This window comes from Brachyhypopomus gauderio, chromosome 3 (genome assembly GCF_052324685.1).
Source record: "Brachyhypopomus gauderio isolate BG-103 chromosome 3, BGAUD_0.2, whole genome shotgun sequence".
In the NCBI taxonomy this organism is placed as follows: Eukaryota; Metazoa; Chordata; class Actinopteri; order Gymnotiformes; family Hypopomidae; genus Brachyhypopomus; species Brachyhypopomus gauderio.
The window spans coordinates 11,534,537-11,557,173 of NC_135213.1; the positions used below are offsets into that span (position 1 = coordinate 11,534,537).

At 43.4% G+C, this 22,637-nt stretch overlaps 2 protein-coding genes across 6 annotated transcripts; one reads left to right on the forward strand and one right to left on the reverse strand.

Moving 5' to 3' along the window:
* Nucleotides 1–2,758: 2,758 nt before the first annotated feature.
* Nucleotides 2,759–18,199, reverse strand: sec24c (SEC24 homolog C, COPII coat complex component). 4 transcript variants are annotated; one of them, XM_076999523.1, is made up of 25 exons: nt 18,045–18,199; nt 16,606–16,799; nt 16,243–16,329; nt 15,670–15,787; nt 14,728–14,882; nt 13,895–14,632; nt 13,245–13,384; nt 12,654–12,722; nt 11,899–12,010; nt 9,096–9,223; nt 8,849–8,987; nt 8,496–8,611; nt 8,255–8,379; nt 7,970–8,161; nt 7,800–7,893; nt 7,488–7,604; nt 7,153–7,323; nt 6,935–7,031; nt 6,569–6,714; nt 6,323–6,461; nt 6,098–6,216; nt 5,768–5,947; nt 5,488–5,679; nt 5,305–5,394; nt 2,759–4,976 (listed from the first exon to the last, which is right to left on the reverse strand). In XM_076999523.1, the coding sequence occupies exons 2-25, from the start codon at nt 16,778–16,780 to the stop codon at nt 4,836–4,838; spliced, it is 3,780 nt and encodes a 1,259-aa protein (XP_076855638.1). In that variant the 5' UTR covers nt 16,781–16,799; nt 18,045–18,199; the 3' UTR covers nt 2,759–4,835. The 4 variants fall into 4 exon arrangements, with proteins under 4 accessions (XP_076855638.1, XP_076855640.1, XP_076855639.1 ...); XM_076999525.1 differs by lacking the exon at nt 16,243–16,329; XM_076999524.1 differs by lacking the exon at nt 12,654–12,722.
* Nucleotides 18,175–22,432, forward strand: hexd (hexosaminidase d). 2 transcript variants are annotated; one of them, XM_076999528.1, is made up of 12 exons: nt 18,175–18,670; nt 18,759–18,874; nt 18,982–19,069; nt 19,214–19,378; nt 19,634–19,817; nt 20,070–20,141; nt 20,293–20,491; nt 20,584–20,701; nt 20,838–20,866; nt 21,341–21,451; nt 21,575–21,664; nt 21,851–22,432. In XM_076999528.1, exons 1-12 carry the CDS (start codon nt 18,584–18,586, stop codon nt 22,035–22,037), a joined length of 1,446 nt encoding a protein of 481 aa, XP_076855643.1. In that variant the 5' UTR covers nt 18,175–18,583; the 3' UTR covers nt 22,038–22,432. The 2 variants fall into 2 exon arrangements, with proteins under 2 accessions (XP_076855643.1, XP_076855642.1); XM_076999527.1 differs by having other exon boundaries at nt 20,584–20,666; nt 20,838–20,910; nt 21,851–22,431.
* The last annotated feature ends 205 nt before the right edge of the window (nt 22,433–22,637 follow it).

The following is a 22,637-nucleotide window of genomic DNA, read 5'->3' on the forward strand; positions in this document are numbered from 1 at the left end:
TGCATGCACATGTACACGCACACACACACACACACACACACACACACACACACACACACACACACACACACACACACACACACACACACACACACACACGCATGCAGATGGTCCCAGTCCTGTCTCCCTTCTGCTTCTTTCAGAGCTGACTGAAAGTTCATCTGCAAGTGTCCAGAGGGAAGACAGGGCTAGGAAACTTCTGCATATATGTATAGTGATCTGGATATGATGAAGGGTACTGAAGAGACAGAGTGGAGAAGTTTTGGTTAGTGTGTATATTGGTGTGTGTAAGAAGAGCGACACCTGTTGGACAAATGCAGTATTACAGAGGCTAAGGTCTTTTAAATGATGACAAGGAAACAGCTGTACAGGGGTACTTTATTCAGAGTGTGATTAGTTCATAGTGTGATTAGCTCATAGATTAGTTCAGTATGAAGAGCTCAGACTGTGATTAGCTCAGAGTGGGATTAGTTCATATTGTGATTAGCTCAGAGCATGATTAGTTCATAGTGTAATTAGCTCAGAGTGTGATTAGCTCAGAGTGTGATTAGTTCATAGTGTAATTAGCTCAGAGTGTGATTAGTTCGGTGTGACTAGTTCAGACTGTGATTAGTTCAGAGTGTGATTAGTTCATAGTATGACTAGCTCAGACTGTGATTATAGTTCAGAGTGTGATTAGTTCATAGTGTGATTAGCTCAGATTGTGATTAGTTCAGTGTGACTAGCTCAGACTGTGATTAGCTCAGAGTGTGATTAGTTCATAGAATGACTAGCTCAGACTGTGATTAGTTCATAGTGTGATTAGCTCAGAGTATGATAAATTCAGTGTGAATAGCTCAGAGTATGAGCTAATCAAAGGCAAAACTGACTTGGGACAGAAGAGAAACTAGGCCTACCATACATGGCTCTCACTCAAATAAGCAAACAGTGATGCCCTGGGACTGAAGCTAATCACTGTGGTCTCACAGAAAGCATGACATGAATGCCCTGTGTGAGAAGATTGTCTAATAAGGCTGTATTAATGTTAATATGACAAAGGATGAGACAGTTGACAATTTTGATCCCATACCGTCAAAAAACAAAACAAAACATAACATTAGCACTTTGTATGCCAGTTTTCTGAATTTGGAATTATTCAAATGATGTATGTTTTCCTCCAGAAGGAAAATTGTAAGTAAAGTCTTAATTTGCAACTCGTTGCTTCAGGCTACACTGTGCACGCAAGGGAGGTTTGGGAAAGATAAATGAAATAATTCAAAATGGGTAAACTGATTTTTCAAGTATTTGAGTGTTAAATGTTGATTTTTATACATATTGGACATTGTCTGTGGAGGTAATGAATATAAAATGGGGTTGCATGGTTCCTTGCATGAAATTGATCACGTTACAGATGACAAAGCAAAGAGTCTGAGCAGCTAAACCATTTAAACAACACACCATGCAAGCATATATAGAGAGTTCACAATGCCAGTAAAGAGGGACAGCTCTGACACTAGAATGTGGGAGAAAGACTACAGGCTACCTGTAAAGCAGGTCATGTCAGTCACCAGTAAATCTGGTTCAAAAGACTTCCAAATGCCGAAGAAGGCTGTCAGTAAAATAAACAACCGGATCTCTGTTCCCCCCACCTGATCTATTCTAGAAGCTCAGATAAGCTAGTTTTAATTCTGAAAATTAACCATCTGTCTGGCCCATTTGTAGCAAAAGTCATGTGGAGAACACCTGAGTTCTGACCGTTGGGTCCATGCTTAAAATAAACCATAACCTCCATTATGTAAAAGAAGGAGAGTTTAGCAGACGTGAGATGGCAGTTTCTAAGGTGCCAGTTTAGAAGGCATCACCAAACCTTTAGCAGAGCAGAGCTGTCGTGTGAAGTACGAACAGCAAGGCGGTGCACTCTAGCACACCCTAGCAAGACTGTCGGTACAAGCTCTTGAACCACAGTGCAGGGTCCTTCAATTGTCATCCAGAGAACACCAGCTTAGTCTGCAAATTCTAAAAATGCATGTTTAGCCTTCTGGTTTCAAAATAGAAGCACTTTCATCTATATGGTACAGAACTGCTCATATGTGACTCACAGGCAAGAGTGCTATGAGAAATCAACATATCCTTTAATGAAGTCGCTTACTCTCACAGGCCTCTAAAAGAGGCCTGTAAAAAATGAGACATCATGTTTATAATGCTCATTCCTGGGTCAGGGTCACACTTCCACTGTGATCAGTGCAAGAGTTCTGAGAAAAGCTGTGACAGCTCAAACACGAACCCACCCACACGAGACCATTACACCCACTTTATTAGAAACATCACGTAGGTGTACAATTACAAACACAAGCTCATCATTTGCTATGCAAAATGTGTCAGCCACCCTCCATCCTGTTCACCACTTGTCATTTCTTTAGCACAGAACATTGCTTTGATGTTATGAGTGCTGGTCCATTCTTACCGCAGCAGTGATGTTGACATGGAAGTGGGTAATGCTTATATGAGTGTATCATAGCAGTGTCTCTGGAGTGTCCTCATATCATAGCTAGTCTGCCACCAAGAAATATCAAAACAATAGCAGTCTTGTTGACAGCATCTCACCACTGATGACAGCTAATACTGTGTATGGCAAAAGATGAACTGTATTAAATTTACACACCCAAGATGATCCTAATGTTACTACTAAAGAGGGCGGTGAGTGTACACTTGATAGTCTCTACAAGCCCTGATGTAACAATTGAAGCAATCAAGTTGGAAGAGGGCACAAGTCAACAAATAAAATGCAGGTCTTTATTTGTGGTTATATGGCAAAAATTGAACAGGTGTAAACTGTAAACTTTACAGAATACACTGACACTGTGATGTTATTGTTCAGTGAACCATGCCAGGAATGAAGCGGATAGTAAATAAACAAAGCAATGACAAGGGATACAACTGAAGACAGATCCCTCACTTCAAGGAGTTCACTAGGATCCGCCTTCGTACAGTGTTATGATTAGGATTAAAAAGACAGAAAATCACATTTAGAAGTTGTCCCTGTCTCCCACCTCATCGTGACTTTGTAAACGCTCTAGTGAAGGGGTGAGCTGTCTCAAAATAACAAAAGCAAAACAAAGGAGTCGGAGATAGAAAGTGAATCTGGGATGATGCGACCTTTCCTGCCCTTGGTGGGTACGAGGGGGACATTGTAAACACTAAAAGCACCCAACAAAGCACACCAGATGAGCGTCGTTTTAAAATGTGGTTTTTAATTCTGTACACGTAATAAATGTGATGACAACGTATTCAGTGTCGATTGCTTTTCAGGCCACAATCCCACGTGCTCCAAAATGTTGCTCATAGTGAAAATGGTCAGAAAGCGGCAGTTCTTAAGTCACCCCCATCTTCCTGCAGGCGTTCATCGTACAAAGATTGTTTCACTAGAAAGACAAAACCAGGAGCAGAGAAGCACTCATGCTTAGCCGTGACGAAGCCAGCAGAAGACTACACCTGTCCCAGGACCACAAGCCTTCAAAACAGATTTAGAAAACAAATATTGTATTGTAAACTGACATATGATGATCAGGGCATTCATGGTACAGGTCACTAGTGGAACATACATTTAAACAAAAGAGGATTAGGAAAGAAGGGGGAAAAAGGTGAAATTAAGACACCAGGAACAGTACACACAGTCCTGCTCCCATAATAGATGCCCAAGTAGTGATGCTTCTTTTGAAGATGGCTACCATCTAGACTACAATTCCCATCCCCTTTTAGAAAAGCTCAACTGAATTAATTCTGTCCAGCTGGCTTATCTGAACCACAACTTCTGGCCCAGTCGGAAAGATATCCTAAAGGGTCCATGTTCTCTCCACAATAGGAGAATCCTTCATGCATTATCAGAGCACTCACTACAACACAGCTGTATGCATGGCCACTTAACAGAGGCCAAGGGGCCATAAATGTTGGCTATAATAGATAAGGGCACAAATCCCTACTAAATTCAGGCAACAGGCTCGTATGGTGCCTGCTCCTCCACCCACAGCTAAGCTGATGCATAGAATTTTATAGTGAGCGTTAGATGTTGGTGTGGACAGCGAAAAGCACACTCAAAATACACTCAGCTTCCCATATTACCTATTAGTCAAAGTTTGGGTTTTTTTTTTGTTTTTCAAAAACAAAACACTTTCAAAACAGTAAAGATTACAACGATGGTAACAAAATAGATCATCATAAGGAAAGGAACAGAGAAACGGTATGACTAAGGCCATGGCTGAAGGGTCTAACTGAAGAGTCATGAAAACACCAAGTTACATGAAAATTGACATTTCATAAAGAAGTCATTCCTTGGTTGTACAAAGGTTTGGTTCGATCCGTAATGCTGTCCGTTTTTGCTCCCCGTCCACACCCCCAACCGCCATCAACAGCACAGTTCCGGCACTCCCCAGAAACCTTCAACTCTATCGACACGTTCTTTTTGCAAGTCTTTTTTTTTTCCAGAATAAACTGATCCCTTTACTACTGTCCTGGATAATATGTTTGTATATTAATTGTGGAGAGGCAATCAAAACTATCTCACACACATATATATATATATACTAAATCATGTACACAAGCATTCATGGACGCACGCGCACACCGTCTTGCACCCTCTCCTCAAAACCAAAACCATGCCGATACCAGAACGGGGCCGAACACGGGACAGAGCATTCTCGCCTGACTCCAACACGTGGCTTAATCCTCACCCTGGAGAAGATTATATTAGAGGAGAAGAGATGAGGAGAGGGGGGGGGGATTAGTTTATTATTACATCAAATAAAAAGGAGAGCGCGCGTGGGAATAACGGGGTGAAGGAGGGAGGAGGCGCCCTGTTCCTAGCTCAGCAGCTGACGGATCTCCTTGTGCATGTGACACAGGAAGTCCACGTAAGACGCCCCGCCACTGTTGTTCTTGTCCTCCACCAGGAAATGTTTGAAGATGAGCTCCAGTTTGTCTTCCTGCTTCACCACCATCAGCTGGAGGAAAGAGAGAGTAGTAAGTTAGTAGAGTTTATTTATGTAGCACTTTTCACAGACAGAATCACAAAGTGCTTCACAATGATGGAGGTATGTAAAAAAAAAAAATAAAAAAAAAAAAAAAAAAGAGTCGTACAATGAAATACATAAAATTAGATAAACTAGGTGAGCAAAATTAACAATATACACTGTAATAACAGAGGCGGTGGTGGAACACTACTACAGGAATCAAGAACGGGAAAATAATGTGAAGGGAGACGTGTCTGAAAGTTGGGGGGTGGGGAAGGTGGGGGACAGAGTGCTGCTGACGACGTAAAATCGCCAGTACCTTCATGTAGCGAGAGCATTCCGCACGGAAAGACTCTATGACCTCCCTCAGCCTCTTCGAGTACGGATTATCCAATATCGGCAAAGACGTCTAACGGGAAAATATCAGGATTCCAAGGTTTAGGTGGGTTACATTCACAATACGTAAATGAAGATACTGAGAGTAGGTTATTGAAAGCCATACCATGTTGGGGTCTATCTGGCTGAACGCAGTGGTGCCAAAAATGTTCTGGAGTAGCTCTTGCTGGGCATTGGCTCCCACCCAGAGGAACAGGTTGAGTCCGGTCTCCAGCAGGTACACGCCCCCTTTAGACAGTCTCTCCTCAGAGTCCCTTACTGCCACAGGGAGGGTGTGACCCTCCACATTCAGCTTGTGCTACAGAAAGAAGGAGGGTATTGTCCTTAATACATTTAGAATACTTGTTTTCATGACTACAAAATGTTAGTGTACGTGTGCGTCTCACCACTGGAAGGAGTCGTGGGTAAAAGAACACGTGACTCTCTGTCACATCCATACTGCCGACCAACTGTCTCAGGTAAGCACGGTCGTCCAGGGAGATGTCGGCCCCAGGGTGGAGGACGTCACTCTTCAGCACACAGTTGAGATACACGGGGAGCAGCTTCATACATTCTGGGAGGATCAGCTACACACACACACACACACACACACACACACACACACACACACACACACACACACACACACACACACACACTTAATAGAAGTCATCTACTATTCTTCTTAGATAGATGAAACAATAAAAAACAAACAAACAAGTGAAGGCAGAACTCACCTGACCAGCAGAAGATGGGCTGGCACAGTTCTTACGGTAGCAAGCCAGAATCTGGGCACACTGGTTTACTAGACTGTCCCGGACATTCTTGGTAGGGCTGTTGAGTACACCTCGGTATGCTAACACAAACAAGACGCGGTTTAGCTTGGATTTGTGGCATTTATAGAGCACTGGGCACAAATAGGGATTGTGCTTGGTTACGTGTGCTGTGATCGTCTCACTCACCGTACTTGGCAAAGTAGTTGATAATGGTGTCGGTCTCACAGTTCCTGTACAGGTCTGCAAGCTGAGCACAGCAGTTCACTGCCATGTTGTGGACACGCAGCCTCCGTTGACCGTTGCAGCTGGTGTACAACACAGCGCACTGGACACACACAGCAGGAAGGGGCCCCGACACACACACGTTGTCAGTAAAAAGGCGTCAGCATGGCAGTCAACCCACCCGCACCCTCCTCATTGGTCCCCACGCACCTGCATGAGAGCACCAGTCTCCTCGCTGAGCTTGTCGTCGTGTCTGAACTCCACCGTGATGGTCTTGTCACAGTCCAAGCCTGCCAGCTCCACGTCCGTGGTGTTGCTCATGTAGAACGAACCAAAAAAGTCTGTGGGCCGGATCCCTGGTGGGGCGTGATCACACAAACACACCGTTAGATACTGCACAGACCCAGGGTGGCTTTTCTGCGTCTTACACACACACACACACACACACACACACACACACACACACACACACACACACACAAACCATTTGAGATGACGGCTGCAGAAATGTCGGGTCACAAACAGAAGAAACTGGAAGAACTAAAGGTCTGATTTTATTTTACATGTAGCACTCACCAGTACTGGTACGGACCCTCATAACTGCATCAAAGCCCATCTGCTTCTGCACATCTTTCCTCAAATCATTCAGGAAGCGCTCCTGGTCCGCTTGGCCCTGACACACACGTGCACACAAACGCACGCTCGTCCATCTCAAAAGGGCAAAGCTGCAGTACGTTATGGGATGGTGTACGGGACCGTTTCACAGATTGAACAAAACACGGGTTTCCATTCACCTGGAAATAGGTGTACTTGTAGATGGAGCCACCAGTTGATGTGGGGACCACACCCAACGTTGCCACATCCACGTACTGATTAGGGAACAGGAAGAGGTCCACACAGCAGCCCTGTGCCACGCACTCCTTCGCCAGGTTAGCGTAGAAACTCACCTGGGCTTGGAATAATGACTGAGGGAACAAGAGGGGAAAGTCAATGGAGATACCCAAACCCCCAAAATCCACCAAGAACCAGAAACTTTCTTGTAGACCATCTGCAGCGACATCCAGAGGTCCTGCAGTTGTCCTGCGTATTCAGGACTATGCTCTAGGCGTGAGCGGAGACTAATTCTTACCTTTTCTTTATCTGTGCCCACTAGTTTTTTGTCCTCCCTGTTCTTTAGTTTGCCCGGAGCCTCAGCAATGGGCAGAGAGGAGTGGAAAACGAAGAGCTTTCCAGCACAGTCCGCAGCCTGCAACACACCCACCGGCCGTCTTACTCCATTTATACGTTTTGGCATAAGAGCTTTTGGACATGCAAAATATATTTGGACGTACAAATATACACGTACGTTCTCAATATAGGAAGTTATTGTATGTAATCGTATTCACACCAACTGCAAACAGACGAAACCTGCGTTTTACAGCCGTGTAAAGTCTTTAAATACCTTGAGTGCTTCCAGCCCTGCCTGAATAACAGGGCCAAACACGGTCTCCGTTTCTCGCGTGTCAGCAAACATGTCAGGAATCTGGTCCAGCAAACTACGGGACAGTATCATCTTTATTAGCTTTTTTTAATCATCTTTTTGTCAAATTTACCAGTGAAGGTCAAGCGTACCTCTCGATGACGACCCTGGACTCTGCGACATTGACGAGGAATCCGTCCAGCAGGGGTACAAACATGTCGGCCACATCCGACACCACCATCATCTGAGGCTGGGCCAGAGAGGCCTTCACGTTATAGAAGTGCAGAACTTTGTTGTAGGTTACAAAACCTACTCTGATATTGGACTCCAAATTAGGATTCTCTCTAAAAGTGAAACGACAACATGAGGCAGTTAATCGGCTTGAAGCGTTTTCCACTCTCGAGGAAAACCTGGACTATCTCTTATGAAAATGGCACCTGGGCAAATAGTCCAACAACGTCTTCAGCTCCTGACAAACAATTTTCACCATGCCACTTTTCACAGCATTGTAGGACACGTCAATCAAGAAGATGTAGGCGGGAGGCTCAGGAATCTTGTTGTTCTATACATAAAGAAATCAATCAAAGCACATCGACGCAAGCACCAAAGCATTTAATCCTGTTCTTGGGGGCTCTTGTGACTTGCGTAATTCACTTAAGTCGAGCTGGGAGTGCACACCTTACAGTAGTCCACCGTGGCTAGGAACTCATAGCTGCCCATGGAGAGCTCTGGCCGGTCGTAGCAGTCTACCCGCTTCCCTGTGTGGTCCAGATGCTGGAAGTATTGGGGAGGCACTGTGACGAGAAAGGGTTAAAACAATCAACAGCCGAGAGGGACAACGACAAAAAAAAAAAAAAAGAAAATCCTGTTTCCTTTCCAACACACATGTTAGGTCACACCTAAACCTCAAACAAAGTCATTCAAAGGGCTCATCAGTTCCCTGATTCAAAGGTCACTCTTTTGAAGTGAATGTTATGCTGCCTGTGTCATCCGCGATGACTAATAAGACCATAAAAAAGTGGCGGACTCACCCTCCGTCACACAGCTGCAGAAGCCACACTGGAAGCGCCGGCCGCCCTCGATGAACTGCATGTAGGGACACATGTAGGCCTTGCAGCGGTTGCAACGGATCGGCCCGCTTTCCCCGTGGTCCACTAGATACGGTGCGTGCTGGAAGGGGGGGGGGGGGGAGCGTACAGTGAAGTCACAGTGTACAGTGAAGCTGTGGCAGGAGAGGGCTGTGCCTCCGACGCTGTGTACAGTGAAGCTGTGACTCACTTCGTCTGGTGGGAGGGTGGCCAGCGGCTTGATGACGGCAGCCAGGGGCACCTGAGACTGTTTGGCCATGTCTGAGGTACAGGGCATGTTATAGGCTGTGCAGCGGATGAAACGTGGACTGGCATTCCCTATGAGCAAGCATAATAAATCACCCTGCATTACTAAATTAGTAGGAACTATTCATTTTACATATCCAAACCAACGTGGCCGAAGACTATGGCAAGCCATTCAATTAAAAACAAAGTAGTACATGTTTAACACATTTCAAGACAGATACACATTCCTGAGTTAGCTCATCCTAGATCTTTTTTTTCAAACATAATTATCTAGTAAGGTGTGCCGACCTCACCACTATGACATCAGTAAGGGTAAAAAAAAAAAAGCAACACTGTAAAATGAGTGTCATGTTTCACTAAATAAGAGCACAGTAAAAAGAAAGAGAGAGAGAGAAAGAAAAAGAAAGACTGCACAATCTCGGCCGGCTTGCTAGCAGTACGAAGATCTTTTAATAACTCATCAACCCTTTCAAATAATCTTTCAAACAATGTCAACCATGTTTCTTCTGTCTCCAGCTAAAGCCAGGCAAATGTAACATATGAGGGCTTATCCAAATGTAAATGAACCAAAGGTTTGTTAAATATATATATTAGTGCTGTCAATTTCAGGTGCAGCGATTAAAAGTCCTCACCAGGTTTTTGCTCAGGCTTCCTAGATTGTGTTGATTCCACTAATTTTACCTGGATTGCAAATTAGAAAATCTAGCAAGCTTGAGCAAAATCCTGGTGAGGACTTTTAATCGCTGCACCTGGAATTGACAGCACTAATATATACAGGTGCTGGTCAACGAATTAGAATAATCTGAAATAGTGCAAACATGAAATTCTTTGAATGCATTTTTGTGCAGAAAGCAAATCAGGTGTTCACCGCACCTGTCCTACTCGTTAGACTAATCACAGAACTCGTTACCTGTAAAAAAATTTGCTCAGCTGAGCTTTCCAAAAGGCCCATTTAGGCTATTTAACTGTGACACTGTTGTTTTATTGAATTAGAATAATGGAAAAACCGTTTCATTGAATTAGAATAATTGAATTATAATTACAATCATCACTTTCTCAGTATTTTGTGGCTGCCCCCTTGGCTTGTATGACTGCCTGAAGTCTCCGCAGCATCAATTTAACCAGCTTGTCGCAAGTTTCCGCACTCACAGCTTCCCAGGCAGTGGCGATGTTCTGCTTCAGTTGGTCCAGCGTAGTAGGCTTTCTGTCGCGAATTTTCCGCTTGACGATGGCCCAAAGGTTTTTCAATGACATTGAGGTCAGGCGAGTTGGCCGGCCATGCCAAAACTTCAAGCTGTTTTTTAGTGAACCAATCTTTGGTCGACTTTGCCGCATGAGCCGGTGCAAGATCCTGTTGAAATATGAAGTCTTCTTCGCCAAACTGTTCCTCAACAGTCGGAATCAGGAACGTTTCCAGAACATCTTGATATACGGCAGCATTTACAGTCTTCTTGAGGAAGCAGAGTTTCCCTACTGTAAAACCGATGCTGAACAAGAAACAAATGGAGAAACGGCTGAAGTGGGCCAAAGAACACTGCGAGTGGACTGCTGAAGACTGGCAGAAAATGGTCTTCAGTGACGAATCACGCTTCTGCATCTCCTTCGGTTACCAAGGTCCTCGTGTCTGGCGTCGTGGTGGCGAAACCTACAACCACGAGTGCGTGAAAAGATCCGTCAAGTTTCCCCAGAGCGTTATGGTCTGGGGATGCATGTCCGCTCGAGGTGTAGGGGAAACTCTGCTTCCTCAAGAAGACTGTAAATGCTGCCGTATATCAAGATGTTCTGGAAACGTTCCTGATTCCGACTGTTGAGGAACAGTTTGGCGAAGAAGACTTCATATTTCAACAGGATCTTGCACCGGATCATGCGGCAAAGTCGACCAAAGATTGGTTCACTAAAAAACAGCTTGAAGTTTTGGCATGGCCGGCCAACTCGCCTGACCTCAATGTCATTGAAAACCTTTGGGCCATTGTCAAGCGGAAAATTCGCGACAGAAAGCCTACTACGCTGGACCAACTGAAGCAGAACATCGCCACTGCCTGGGAAGCTGTGAGTGTGGAAACTTGCGACAAGCTGGTCAAATCGATGCTGCGGAGACTTCAGGCAGTCATACAAGCCAAGGGGGCAGCCACAAAATACTGAGAAAGTGATGATTGTAATTGTAATAAAAATTAATCTAATTCAATTAAACGGTTTTTCCATTATTCTAATTCAATAAAACAACAGTGTCACAGTTAAATGGCCTAAATGGGCCTTTTGGAAAGCTCAGCTGAGCAAATTTTTTTACAGGTAACGAGTTCTGTGATTAGTCTAACGAGTAGGACAGGTGCGGTGAACACCTGATTTGCTTTCTGCACAAAAAATGCATTCAAAGAATTTCATGTTTGCACTATTTCAGATTATTCTAATTCGTTGACCAGCACCTGTATATATCCCCTGCATTATGCAACAGCATTTTACACTTTATTTTAGTTTGTTGTTTTGCAACTGACTTGCACAAAAATATTAAATGTGACCGCTAAATATTTATAACAAGCATTTCCATACACGGTGACTTTCCCTACAAGACTATTGACAATATGATTGCAAATAAAACTGCAATTACTCTCTAACTCCAAACTGAATTCCATGTTGTTGTATAGACGTGTGGTTTCACTCTGGGAATACTGTGCTGATCTGGGAAAATGCAGATCCTGCTGTAATGACTGAAAGATGAACAAAGTGAACACTCCACCAACACCTCTCACCTTGATCTTTAACTTGGAACCTAGTAGTGACGAGTGGTGGGACTTGACCTCTGACCCCAGTAACAAAAGGCTCATTGCCTTTGTTTAATTTGTCATCCTCAATCACTTGAATCTGAGAAACCAATCACAAACAACACTTTAAGCAAACACCTGAAAACTCATATAGAGACTCAAAGCCGGTCCCATGTGAAAATGAGAAAATCCCGTCTACATTTCACCACTGGATGTAACATAGACGTGTCTACAGAGATAAATGTAAACGAGTAACCATGTGAATTTATCAACTCAAGATTGTGAGTCAGGCGTACAAAGGATGAAACTAGCTTGCATGCAAGGAGATGAGTGTGGACTGGGTGGGTACCAATGACCTGTCGATGGTGTCAGACAGCCACCATAACGCCATAGCTCAAAGAGCTGCTAATACCTTACTATTAATCCCTAGCATTATGAAGACACCAGATTTCCCTTATAATCTTGCGTATGCAGGGGGACAGCCGGACACCGAATTAGCATGAAGTGCAGAAACACCGTCTGCTTGTGTATGTGGGGGGAGGACACAGAGTTAACATAGGACAGAAATCACCACTGCACCAATTACTCATTTAAAACACACATCTACTTTTAACCCATCAGTCTAACCCTGACCCTAGACAAGGTCATTGGTATTAGTGTGAAGAAGGCCAGAAGGAAAATGACTACAGACGAGAGAGATTACTGCAACAACACGGACGTGCAGAGAGACGCAGGGCACTTACTGGGCTGGGAATAGCGTCTGGGTCTATTCTATGTCTTGTTTTCTGCACGGGCTGTATATCAGAGGCTTGCTTTATATTTTAATAATTTAGTCCGGCAAATTAAAGGTAGGAGAGAAAAGTCAAAACAAAGAAGAAAAAAAGAAAAAAGAAAAAGAGCAGAAAAAAGGTAAACCAGAAGTGTAACCACAGTTACAGATCCTCTGCTTCAAAGACTAGTATACGATGATTAATCACATTAAGAGCAATACCAGTGAATGTGGATGCAGATATTGCCAGAGATGCATGCGATATTCAAGCAAAGCCATTTTTAAGCCTTGACAGGCTGTTTGTCTGTTATCTCGCCATAGTGCATGCACATCAAACACAGGAGACTTCAGAGCACGACCTTGCTTACGTAAACCACTACACACACCGTCACTCGTTACCCCCATAAACGCATGGCTACAACAACAACAACAACAAAACTGATGCATGTGTGACAACAACTATGCAATGGTCCTTACTAATTACACTTAGGGCTAGATGTTGATGGTTAACAGTTTTAGATGGTGAACGTGTGTGTGTGTATGTGTGCACAGATCAGGCACATACCGGGCTGGGGATGGAGTCTGGGTCCAGCCTCTTTGGTGCGGGGGCAGGTGCCTGACCAGGGGGTGGCGCTCCATAACTCTGTTGACCAGAGTACTGACCACCGTAACCTGGCTGAGGACCCCTCACTTGGCCAAAAGCACCTAAAGAGAAACACGCGTGTACACACAATGATTTGACATCTACAGCGAGATCTATTCGCACATCAGAAAATTACACAAGAACTTGAATTTTATCCACATTTTATGAATGTTTAATAATTCATAGGCATGTTATGACAGTAATTTATGCTCATGTTTTGCTGTGATTTAAGCTAATTTAACTAATTTATTCAAACTGCTGGTGTGAGTTCACTAGCAAAAGTAGTTGGTAAGAAAACGCTAAAAACTTCCTAAACATGTATAGCTCTTTCTGAATGATCAGGCAGAAGCTGCTACTTATTGGAACTACAAAAGCCAGCGTAACAAACCCAACATCTGTAGTGTTTTGATCAAGTTACACAAATATAGCAGGAATCAGCAAACTGTTTTATTATTAAGCTATCACCAGAATGACTCTGCATCTCTGAACACAGTTTAATGCTCTTGCCAAGAGTTACTGTCCATATCCAGAGATATTCAGCCGTACAGTGGAAAAGGGGCTTGGGTACTCACCATTCTGCTGTGGTGGATAGCCCTGCATACCGGACTGTGCTGCTGGTCCTGCCATGCCTACAGGTGGAGGTCCAGGCAGCATACCAGGCTGTGGGGGAGCTACATGGTTTGTTTGGGATGTTGGAGGTCCTTGAGACGTCATGGGGGGCCCATGAACACCTGGGTGCGGAGCCTGGAGAGGAGGACCTCCTTGGGGTGGAAATCCAGCAGCGGAGGTGGGCGGAGGTGGTCCTGAGTGGAAAGGGTTGGGCTGTGACATTGGAGGTTGCTGTGGCATGGGTTGTGGATACTGAGACGGAGAAGACGTGGGCGGGGGCCCTCCGGGAAAGGCAGAAGGCTGGGAAGAGGGAGGCGGTGCCCTAGGGTGAGAGGCATGTGTTGTGGGAGGTGGGCCTCCGTAGGATGCGTTGGGAACTGGGGGTGGGGCTGAAGTAAACTGAGGCTGTGAGGGAAGAGGAGTTTGAGTAATAAACTGCTGAGGGCCAAGAGGTGGACCGGGGGGCTGGGCGGGGCCAGGGGGATGGGCGGGGCCAGGGGGATGGGTGGGACCAGGGTGCTGGGCGGGACCAGCACCTGGGAAATGCTGCTGAGGAGGAGCCCCATAAAATGGCTGTGGGGGTGTCTGAGCCACTCCGTCAGGGGGCAGAGGCTGAGCGTGGGCAGATGATGTGGTAAAGGAGGAAGGGGCTGAAGGCGTATAAGCAGCAGACGCAGAAGCCTGGGAGACTGTGGGAGGAGCTGGGGGGGATAAGAGAGACTGATCTTTAATAAAGAGCAAAACATCCACTTCAACAAATTCTACGTCTAACTAATGTACGCTAAGAAGTATTCACCATAGCCTGGGCCAGCAGGGGAGGGTACAGTGGACCCAATCTGCATGCCTGACATCTGATTGGTCATCTGCTGCATACTGGAGGGTGGTGCCCCAAGAGGCTGGGGGCCAGAGGGGTGCAGTGTTCCTTGGGTGTACTGCTGAGACACTGGTGGCCTAAACAACGGAAAAGAAAAAGAAAGAAATGAATAATAATGTCAAATCAGGGCTTTGCAATTAGCAAGTACACAATCATAAGAATCTGATGTTTTTTGTCATAGCACCAAAGTAGTAAGTTAACAAACTTTTAGAAGCATAGTACAAAAAAGCAATATAATTCTTAAAACATTTTGGAATGGAAAAAAATTACTGCTGAAATCCACATATTAAAGTTCACGTATGAAAAAAAAATAACACTGAAAGGAAGTTGATTGAATAGAGGAATAGAAATGCTTAATGCACCAATCAGCAGCGGTTATATTACATTCATTATATTCAAACATCTTACACTAAAGAGAAATCAAATAGTTACATATTGCCTAACCAACTAGAATTATATTTAAATGTATGAAGATGTAGACTGACCCATGGGAAACCAACACAATTTAAAAGAAAGTTTAATGGTCCAGTTGCAAAAGACTAATAAAAACTTAGTGTGAATGGTTATATTCTTCAGTTCAATCCACAGTTAAATAAATAGTCCATATTTATATTTCAAGCTGAAGATTACTGAAAAATCGCAATGCCTGCCTCCAAAAGCAACACAACTATCTCAAAAAAGATTCTGAAACATTCTGAATCTGTCTTCGTTGTGCCTAGAACAGAAAGTAAGAACAGTTGTCAGGAATGGCCCTTTGAGGAAGAGCCATTTCTGCTGAATTCAGAATAGCACTTCATGAAATTTTCATTTACGAGAAGCAGAGACTGAAGAAGAAAGCTCTCAGCCTGACTGCTCAATGCTGACCTTTGCTGTGGAGCACTCATAGGTGGTGGTCCATTCTGTGCCTCACTCTGCCCAAACTGGGAATACGCCTGAGCACCAGACACTGGAGGAGGCCCGGAGGTGGGGGGTCCTCTCATACCTGCAGAAAAAGGGTGGCCGTGTCGTAGACATTCACCTTCAAACATTCTACTCCCCCAACACCTGAAGCAGGCTTACTTCACAATTATTCAAGATCATGCAAGTATGGAACTGCGTGTGCTTCCTTCTGAGTATGGTGATTAAACAAAACCCCACCTGCATCTGATTATGTGACTAGATGACAATGTCACCAGCTTTGCCAGATATTATTTAGGTGAAGAAAGAAAGAAAGATAGAAAGACAGACTTTTGGTAAATGTGAGGGACTGCAGTTATGACTTGGTGACAGTGGTCATCCATGAGTAATGGTCACTGTTCAAGGACATGGGTCTGTAATGGGATCCCACTGTCTCTGTAAGCCTTAAGATGAGACATGACCCCGCAGTCCTGACCAGTCACTATGAACCACAGGGAACATGGAAAAGAACAAACTGCCAAGCAGAATGAAACCAGTTACCCAAGTCAAGAGGAGTGGAAGAGGACAGGTCAGAGACTAAGTTTGCTGCAAGAGCCTTAGAAGGAAAGCTTGAATAAGGAGAATATCCTGAAATACAAAGGAGAGAAAGAAGTGAAAAAACTGGTTATGCGAGAAATGGAAGATGGAAGGCACAGGTGGGATGATTCTAATTTGACTGGCATTTCTACTAAGGATTCACTGCATTCCTGACACAGCAAATTTATTTATAACCAACCAATGCACATTAGTCAACACCTCACTATTTATAGGGAATCGATTCCTAAAAAGTATGCAGGCTGTGATCTAAACTTCAGTAACTGCAAGAGAAGTATTATAAGCAGTAACGTGTGTCCACACAATCACCTTGAGGTGGGCCTGACTGGAAGGCAGAGGCAGGCCCATTATACGGGGTTGTGTATGGGGTTGGATAGCCGGCTGGCACAGGCTGGTTCCCATAACCGCTCTGCGGATAGCCCTGGTAGCCAGACTGTGGCTGCCCATAAGGTGAGGCCGTGTGAGGTTGCTGGTTGACATTCATTTTCAGTTCATCCCTAAATCTGAGGGACAGGGAGAGGTAGAAAAAGGGTGAACAAACCAGCCGAGCATTCTTTAGAAAAGTCGTATAATCTCTAGATTAATTATCAAGCTCATTATCAGTTTCAATTATGTTCAAACTTGGGCTTCAGACATATTAGGACAACTCATAATTCAAACAACGATTAATGCAAAAAATTGTGAAATGAAATTGCCACATCAAGGGCACGCCTACAAACAAACTAAATGATGCAATTGGTCTTTGTTAAGAAACAAACAAAAAAAGAATGTACGTATAAACACAAACATGAAACGAAGAAAAACATTGTTGGTGTAACTGTGGGTTTCATCTAAACTGTGCTGTCAGAAGTCAACTAAAGCTCAAATAACGTTCAGACTACGCTCCACCGACAATCAAAAATAAATCTTGGTATTACAGCTACAGCTCAAAAACAGACTTTTCCTAGTATTCAAATACTGTCCTTATTTACAGTCATCTCCAACATCACCATTTTAAAAACCGATAACCAAGTAAGTCTCAGCAATTTAAGTCAGTCAACAAAGGATACCACGGATCGACAACAAAACCACTAATCGCTTCAACTCATTACACCAAGCGGGCCTGGTATATCCAATACGACAATGTCTTCCACACTATAACACTAAAATAAGCTTACTGTAAAACGCTTCAGTACTCTGGGTTGGGCAGTAAAACGTCGTACGGTCCTTACAGTAACAACAAGGCTGACAACACAACATGCTTGTGAATAATTAACCGAACCCGACACCGTAACTGTAGCCCCCCCGTGTAGGCGATACTCCACACACCGTCCCGGCTAGAACACACTTCAGCCCGGGGGGAGGAGTACACGTCCAGCGGGGGCTGTGGCCCAGCAGCTAACGTGTAGTAGCCACACGGCTAACGTGTAGTAGCCACACGGCTAACGTGTAGTAGCCACACGGCTAACGGGCTTTTCTAGAACTTTCCAAGTGAGGTAAACACGTCAACCAGCTTTATTTACGCTGACTGCGTTATTTAACGTACACGGTGCGTGTTTGACGCGGCCAACGGGCCCGGTGAGGACGGTACCGGTACCGGGCCCCGGCGTTAAGGCCACACGGGCGGCTGTAGCTACGCTAACTAGCCGAGGTGGACCAGCTGCTGTGAGCGACATTAGCGTTAGCTTCTCAACACTTACGTCCAGTACATATATGTATTTAACCCAACGAGCCAACAGTACGACCGCTCGTGTCTCTAAGTGGATTACCGAGGTGGGCAGCCGGTCCGTTAAGAGGAAGCCGAGGGCGAGAGCGTCGTGTGCCGGGAACAGTGTCGCCGCAGCCTCTCGCTAATCCCGTCCGCCGTCCCGTCGTCGCAGATCGTTCGCAATCGCCTTTGACCCGGAAGCGTTTCGACGTTGTGCCACGTCCACGTCCGGATCCGTAAGACTTTCGCTTCGTGACGTCATCGCACATAGGTGTAAACAGTGCGAAGCTGCGAGTGGAAATATGTCGATATCGTGAAACGAGGTCGCACGCTCGGGCGGTTTTGTTAAGATAGCTTGACAGGTGGCGAATAGTGGGTAAAATAGCAGAGAAAGGGTGCGCAAAGTCGCTTAATAGAGGGTTGTTGTCTTTGGAGCCGATACCGGTGGCCATTAGGTTTCCCTAAAATAGTAGGACTGTCTGCGTTCACGTTAATGTAAATCGATTTTTTTTTACATATGGTACCGTGCAGGTTATAGCTTTAATGTGAATTTCACGTAAGGACACCCATACATTGTTAAAAGTTAACTTAGGACCCGATATGGAACCCCGTGCTTTATCAAAAGGCAAAAAATTGGTCCATTTGGATTTAAAGGGTGCTCCACCCCGAATGAGCTACTTACGTGAGGTACAACTTCAGCAGTCCCGTGGGGGTTATCAACATTGTTTAGTCTCAATAAAACTCTCTAGATTATACCATTATCATGTCTTTTCAGCTGATCCATCTTTTTGCTGATCTTGGCGCAAATGGCATACTCATTGAATATGAGGACATGTTCCCCTATGATGGAGAATTGAAGGTTCTTCAGTCAAAAGCGCACCCACCCTATAGGTAAATGAATCACTAGGTGCCTCAGAATGCTACCATTAAATTGTGCATTTTATGTACACATAATGCTGGTGAAAGCATGTCTCAAATCCTCACTGATCTGCTTACAGCCGCGAAGAAATAATTTCTATTCAAGATATTGCCCATTCCAGAGGGTTGGAGATAATTCCTTTGGTGCAGACATTTGGACACCTGGAAGTAAGTGAATGAGATGAATAATATTTGTCATATAATCACGCTAGATGATAATCCTGTATTCATTCAAAGTTACATATGATGCAACCTGACTGTGATAATGACACATCATGGTGTCTGAACATTCTTTTTCATTCTTCTAACCAGTTTGTCCTGAAACATAGCACCTTTGAGAAGTTACGAGAGGTAAGCCACTGCCTGGGCACCCTGAATCCCCACACCAATCAAGGGGTCACTCTCGTCATGGAGATGTTGCACCAAGTTATGGAGCTCCACCCTAAAAGTTCAGCTCTGCATATTGGGGCAGATGAGGTACATTTCAGGCCTGTAAAGTGAATACTGAAACATGTATATAATGTCATGGGTGTTATTGTGCACTATAAATGTATAATAACTTCTTGTTGGGCAGGAGGGATTTTAAAACTGGTCAACCCCATTTTTAAATACCATGGAAACGGGGCACACTGCAAATGACGAAAATATTGTTGCATTCCTTATTGTCTATTTGTATGAGATTATACTTTTATAAGATACCCTGGGTTGAGGTATGTGCAAATTTCTTCATAGGTTTACATGCTGGGTGAAGGAAAGCAATCTAAGGAGTGGCTTAACAACCCAGGGCACAATATTCACACGCTATTCCTCAGTTACATTACAAATTTGACCAAACGCATTCGGGAGAGGTACCCCAACCTCAGTGTTATAATGTGGGATGACATGCTCAGGGGAATGAGCTCTGAAACTATAAAAGGTAAACAGTTTGAACAATGCTGCTTTGGTTTTGCTTATTGAGTGTATGTATTGGTGGCGTAAAATTGAGTTAACCTTCATTGGGTCTTATGCTATCTTGAGGAGACCATTCAATAAACATTCTGTCTGCTGTAGAGCTTGCAGAGAGTAAAACGAAGTTAAAGCAATGGTGTAATTAAATCACAAAGTACATCTTGATTCCTTTGCCAAGTATCCACTCATTTCAAATATTTAGGATAATCTTTCCATTTAGAAACTGATCTTGTTGGACTGGTGCAACCCATGATATGGGATTACAGCCCGGTTTTGGATGTAGACAACAGTAGTAAGTGTAAACTGCTATATGTTTATTTCTCAGTAGAAATATGTTAATGATCTGAGAGTACAGTTCAGTGTTTTGCTATGTTCTGATTTTATGAAAGGCAACGCTGGTTGACATTCCTCATTTCCTGTTTTTCTCCCATCTCCCGATCCAGTTAAGCTAATGGAGAAATACAGATTGGCAGGGTTATCAAAGCAGTGGATTGCGAGTTCTTTCAAAGGCTCTACTACCGTGTACACCTGCGTGACTAGTACACAGAGGCATGTGGACAATCATCTTCAGTGGTTAAGAGTGGCTTCTGGCCTCTCACCTGGCATTGATCTTCAGGGCATTGCGCTCACTGGGTGGCAAAGGTACTTTGACATTTAAGTTGTCATTACAGAAATTTGTGAGTCAGGTTTTTTCATGGCTCAACAATATTTTTTGTGCATGTCTTCTGCAACAGATATGATCACCTGTCTGTTTTATGTGAACTGATGCCTCTCAGTGTGCACTCACTTGCTTCATGTCTACAGACTCTCCATCATGGTCGGTGCCTACTGTTCTGCCCCTTTTTCTATTGTGTATGCAAAATGTTTCCATATATAACTTTTAACAATTTAAGAAACATTTTTGATGCTACAACATTTTATATATCAACTTCAGAAAACTGAAGGTCTCTTATATCTATAAATTCTAATGTAATTGATTATGTTTTAGGAAGCTTTACTCCAGAAGCTCAAAACAAGGTAATGGAGACACTGGGAACAGTTGATGTAGGAGACACAGGGAGGTATTACACATTCACACTCATATTCTGAAGAAGCATTTAATGGAAAATTAGCTTTTTTCATATACTTAAAAAATCCCCACTGTTATAGAACAAAATTACGTATAAGTGATTTAGTAGGATTATGAAATAGGAAGATTAAATAAATATGTAAATAGACAGTGGGGACTGTATAATCAAGAAAATCATGAAATATCAGCATATTAATCTTACTGTCTTAGCTGATGTTGGCTATCTATGGCATCCCTGAACAATGCATTAATTAATCACTGTAGAATGACATTACAGTAAGAAATCAAACACTGTGCAAACATTATAAAGTTGTCTTTTTGTCAATTTTACATGGAATGTATGTTTTGCCAAAAGTAGCATTAAAGAAGGTATAATAGTTGGTTCAGATATTCCTTTAAGGTTGGTCTGTTGTGTCTTTCAGCTTATCTAAGGGTAATGCCTGCTCCTACCCTGGAATGAAACTAGCTGAGGTTATTGTACAGCTAGTGGCACTATTGGAATCTCAAGAGCTCAGGCATTTTGAGAGCACTATGTAAGTTGAGAATTCTGGTAAAACATACTGATTTATTAGTGATAATTAAGGGAATGTTGGAGAATGATAAACAAGACATGTATTTAAATGAAAGATTTGTATTCTTACAAAATTACTCCACAGGTATGTGAGAGGCTGGTTCTCTCCTTACCACAGACAGAAAAAGATTGTCAACCCACTTATTGCACAGCAAATTCAAAAACAAGCTAAAATGTAAGCTTCTTAAAAAAATTCTAAACTCTACTTCTAGTTTTCTTTTGCACTTTGTGCAGACAGACGTAATTCAATATAAAACAACAGAATTTGCTTTGCGTGTAATGAGCTATGCAGTGATAGCATTTTATAATTATATCTTATTTATATCAAAATAAAAGGCAAAACCCCTTCCCTATCCCCCAGGTTTGTGGAAGCTGTAGAGTTTAAGGTGCAGGAGGTGCGACAGGAGATGAACTTACTCTACCCAGACACAACAGTGGAAGAATGGGTCGCCCAGCATGTTAGTCCAGTACTGAAACCACTGCAGGACATACTGAATGATGTCCACACTGTTATGGAGGACATGGGACTCTCTGTGAATGACTGCTGAAGTGGGCAGTGACTTTAACAGAAATGAAACTGAAATGAAACTGAAGAATGCCTAATGTATTTCTGAATTGTTTTGAAATATGTTAAAATTCAAATTAAATGTAAATAATTCCATTTAGCAGCATGGTGGCTGGATGCTGTTGTTAGGATTGTTGTTGATTTACGTCCTAGGTAGAGTGCCAAAGGCTGTAGGCTATGTCCCAGAGGACACCAGTTATTTACTCTCAAGGTTATTAGTGTTAAGGTTAGTAATGTTAAGTGATTTGAGTGTGTGTGTGCGTGTGTGTGTGTGTGTGTGTGTGTGTGTGTGTGTGTGTGTGTATGGTAACATAGCATTAATTTTGATTACTAATGTAGCAACATATGCAATGCCTATTAAAATATGTAAGTACTTAATATTTTCATAATTCATTCATATGCTATATTACTATATAATATTCAATAACTATGTTATTTGGAAATGACAAATTGATAATGGAGTACTACTAAAACATCATATCGACCATAAGCGATCAATATGAATACTCACATGTTATGTTCCTACCAACATGAAATTAGATTATAGTGAAGGTATATTGCAAGAGATTTAGTGTCTTAGACC

Excerpts from the sequence above, each read along its gene's own strand:
- hexd (XM_076999527.1), top strand. The coding sequence starts at position 18,584 with ATGGAACCCCGTGCTTTATCAAAAGGCAAAAAATTGGTCCATTTGGAT. Across the intron at positions 20,142-20,292 it reads TTTGGATGTAGACAACAGTA|TTAAGCTAATGGAGAAATAC; the intron begins GTAAGTGTAAAC and ends CTCCCGATCCAG. Across the intron at positions 20,911-21,340 it reads GATGTAGGAGACACAGGGAG|CTTATCTAAGGGTAATGCCT; the intron begins GTATTACACATT and ends TGTGTCTTTCAG.
- sec24c (XM_076999523.1), bottom strand. The coding sequence starts at position 16,780 with ATGAATGTCAACCAGCAACCTCACACGGCCTCACCTTATGGGCAGCCA. Across the intron at positions 12,011-12,653 it reads CAGACGCTATTCCCAGCCCA|ATTCAAGTGATTGAGGATGA; the intron begins GTAAGTGCCCTG and ends TTGGTTTCTCAG. Across the intron at positions 7,324-7,487 it reads TGGGCACAGATAAAGAAAAG|TCATTATTCCAAGCCCAGGT; the intron begins GTAAGAATTAGT and ends TTGTTCCCTCAG.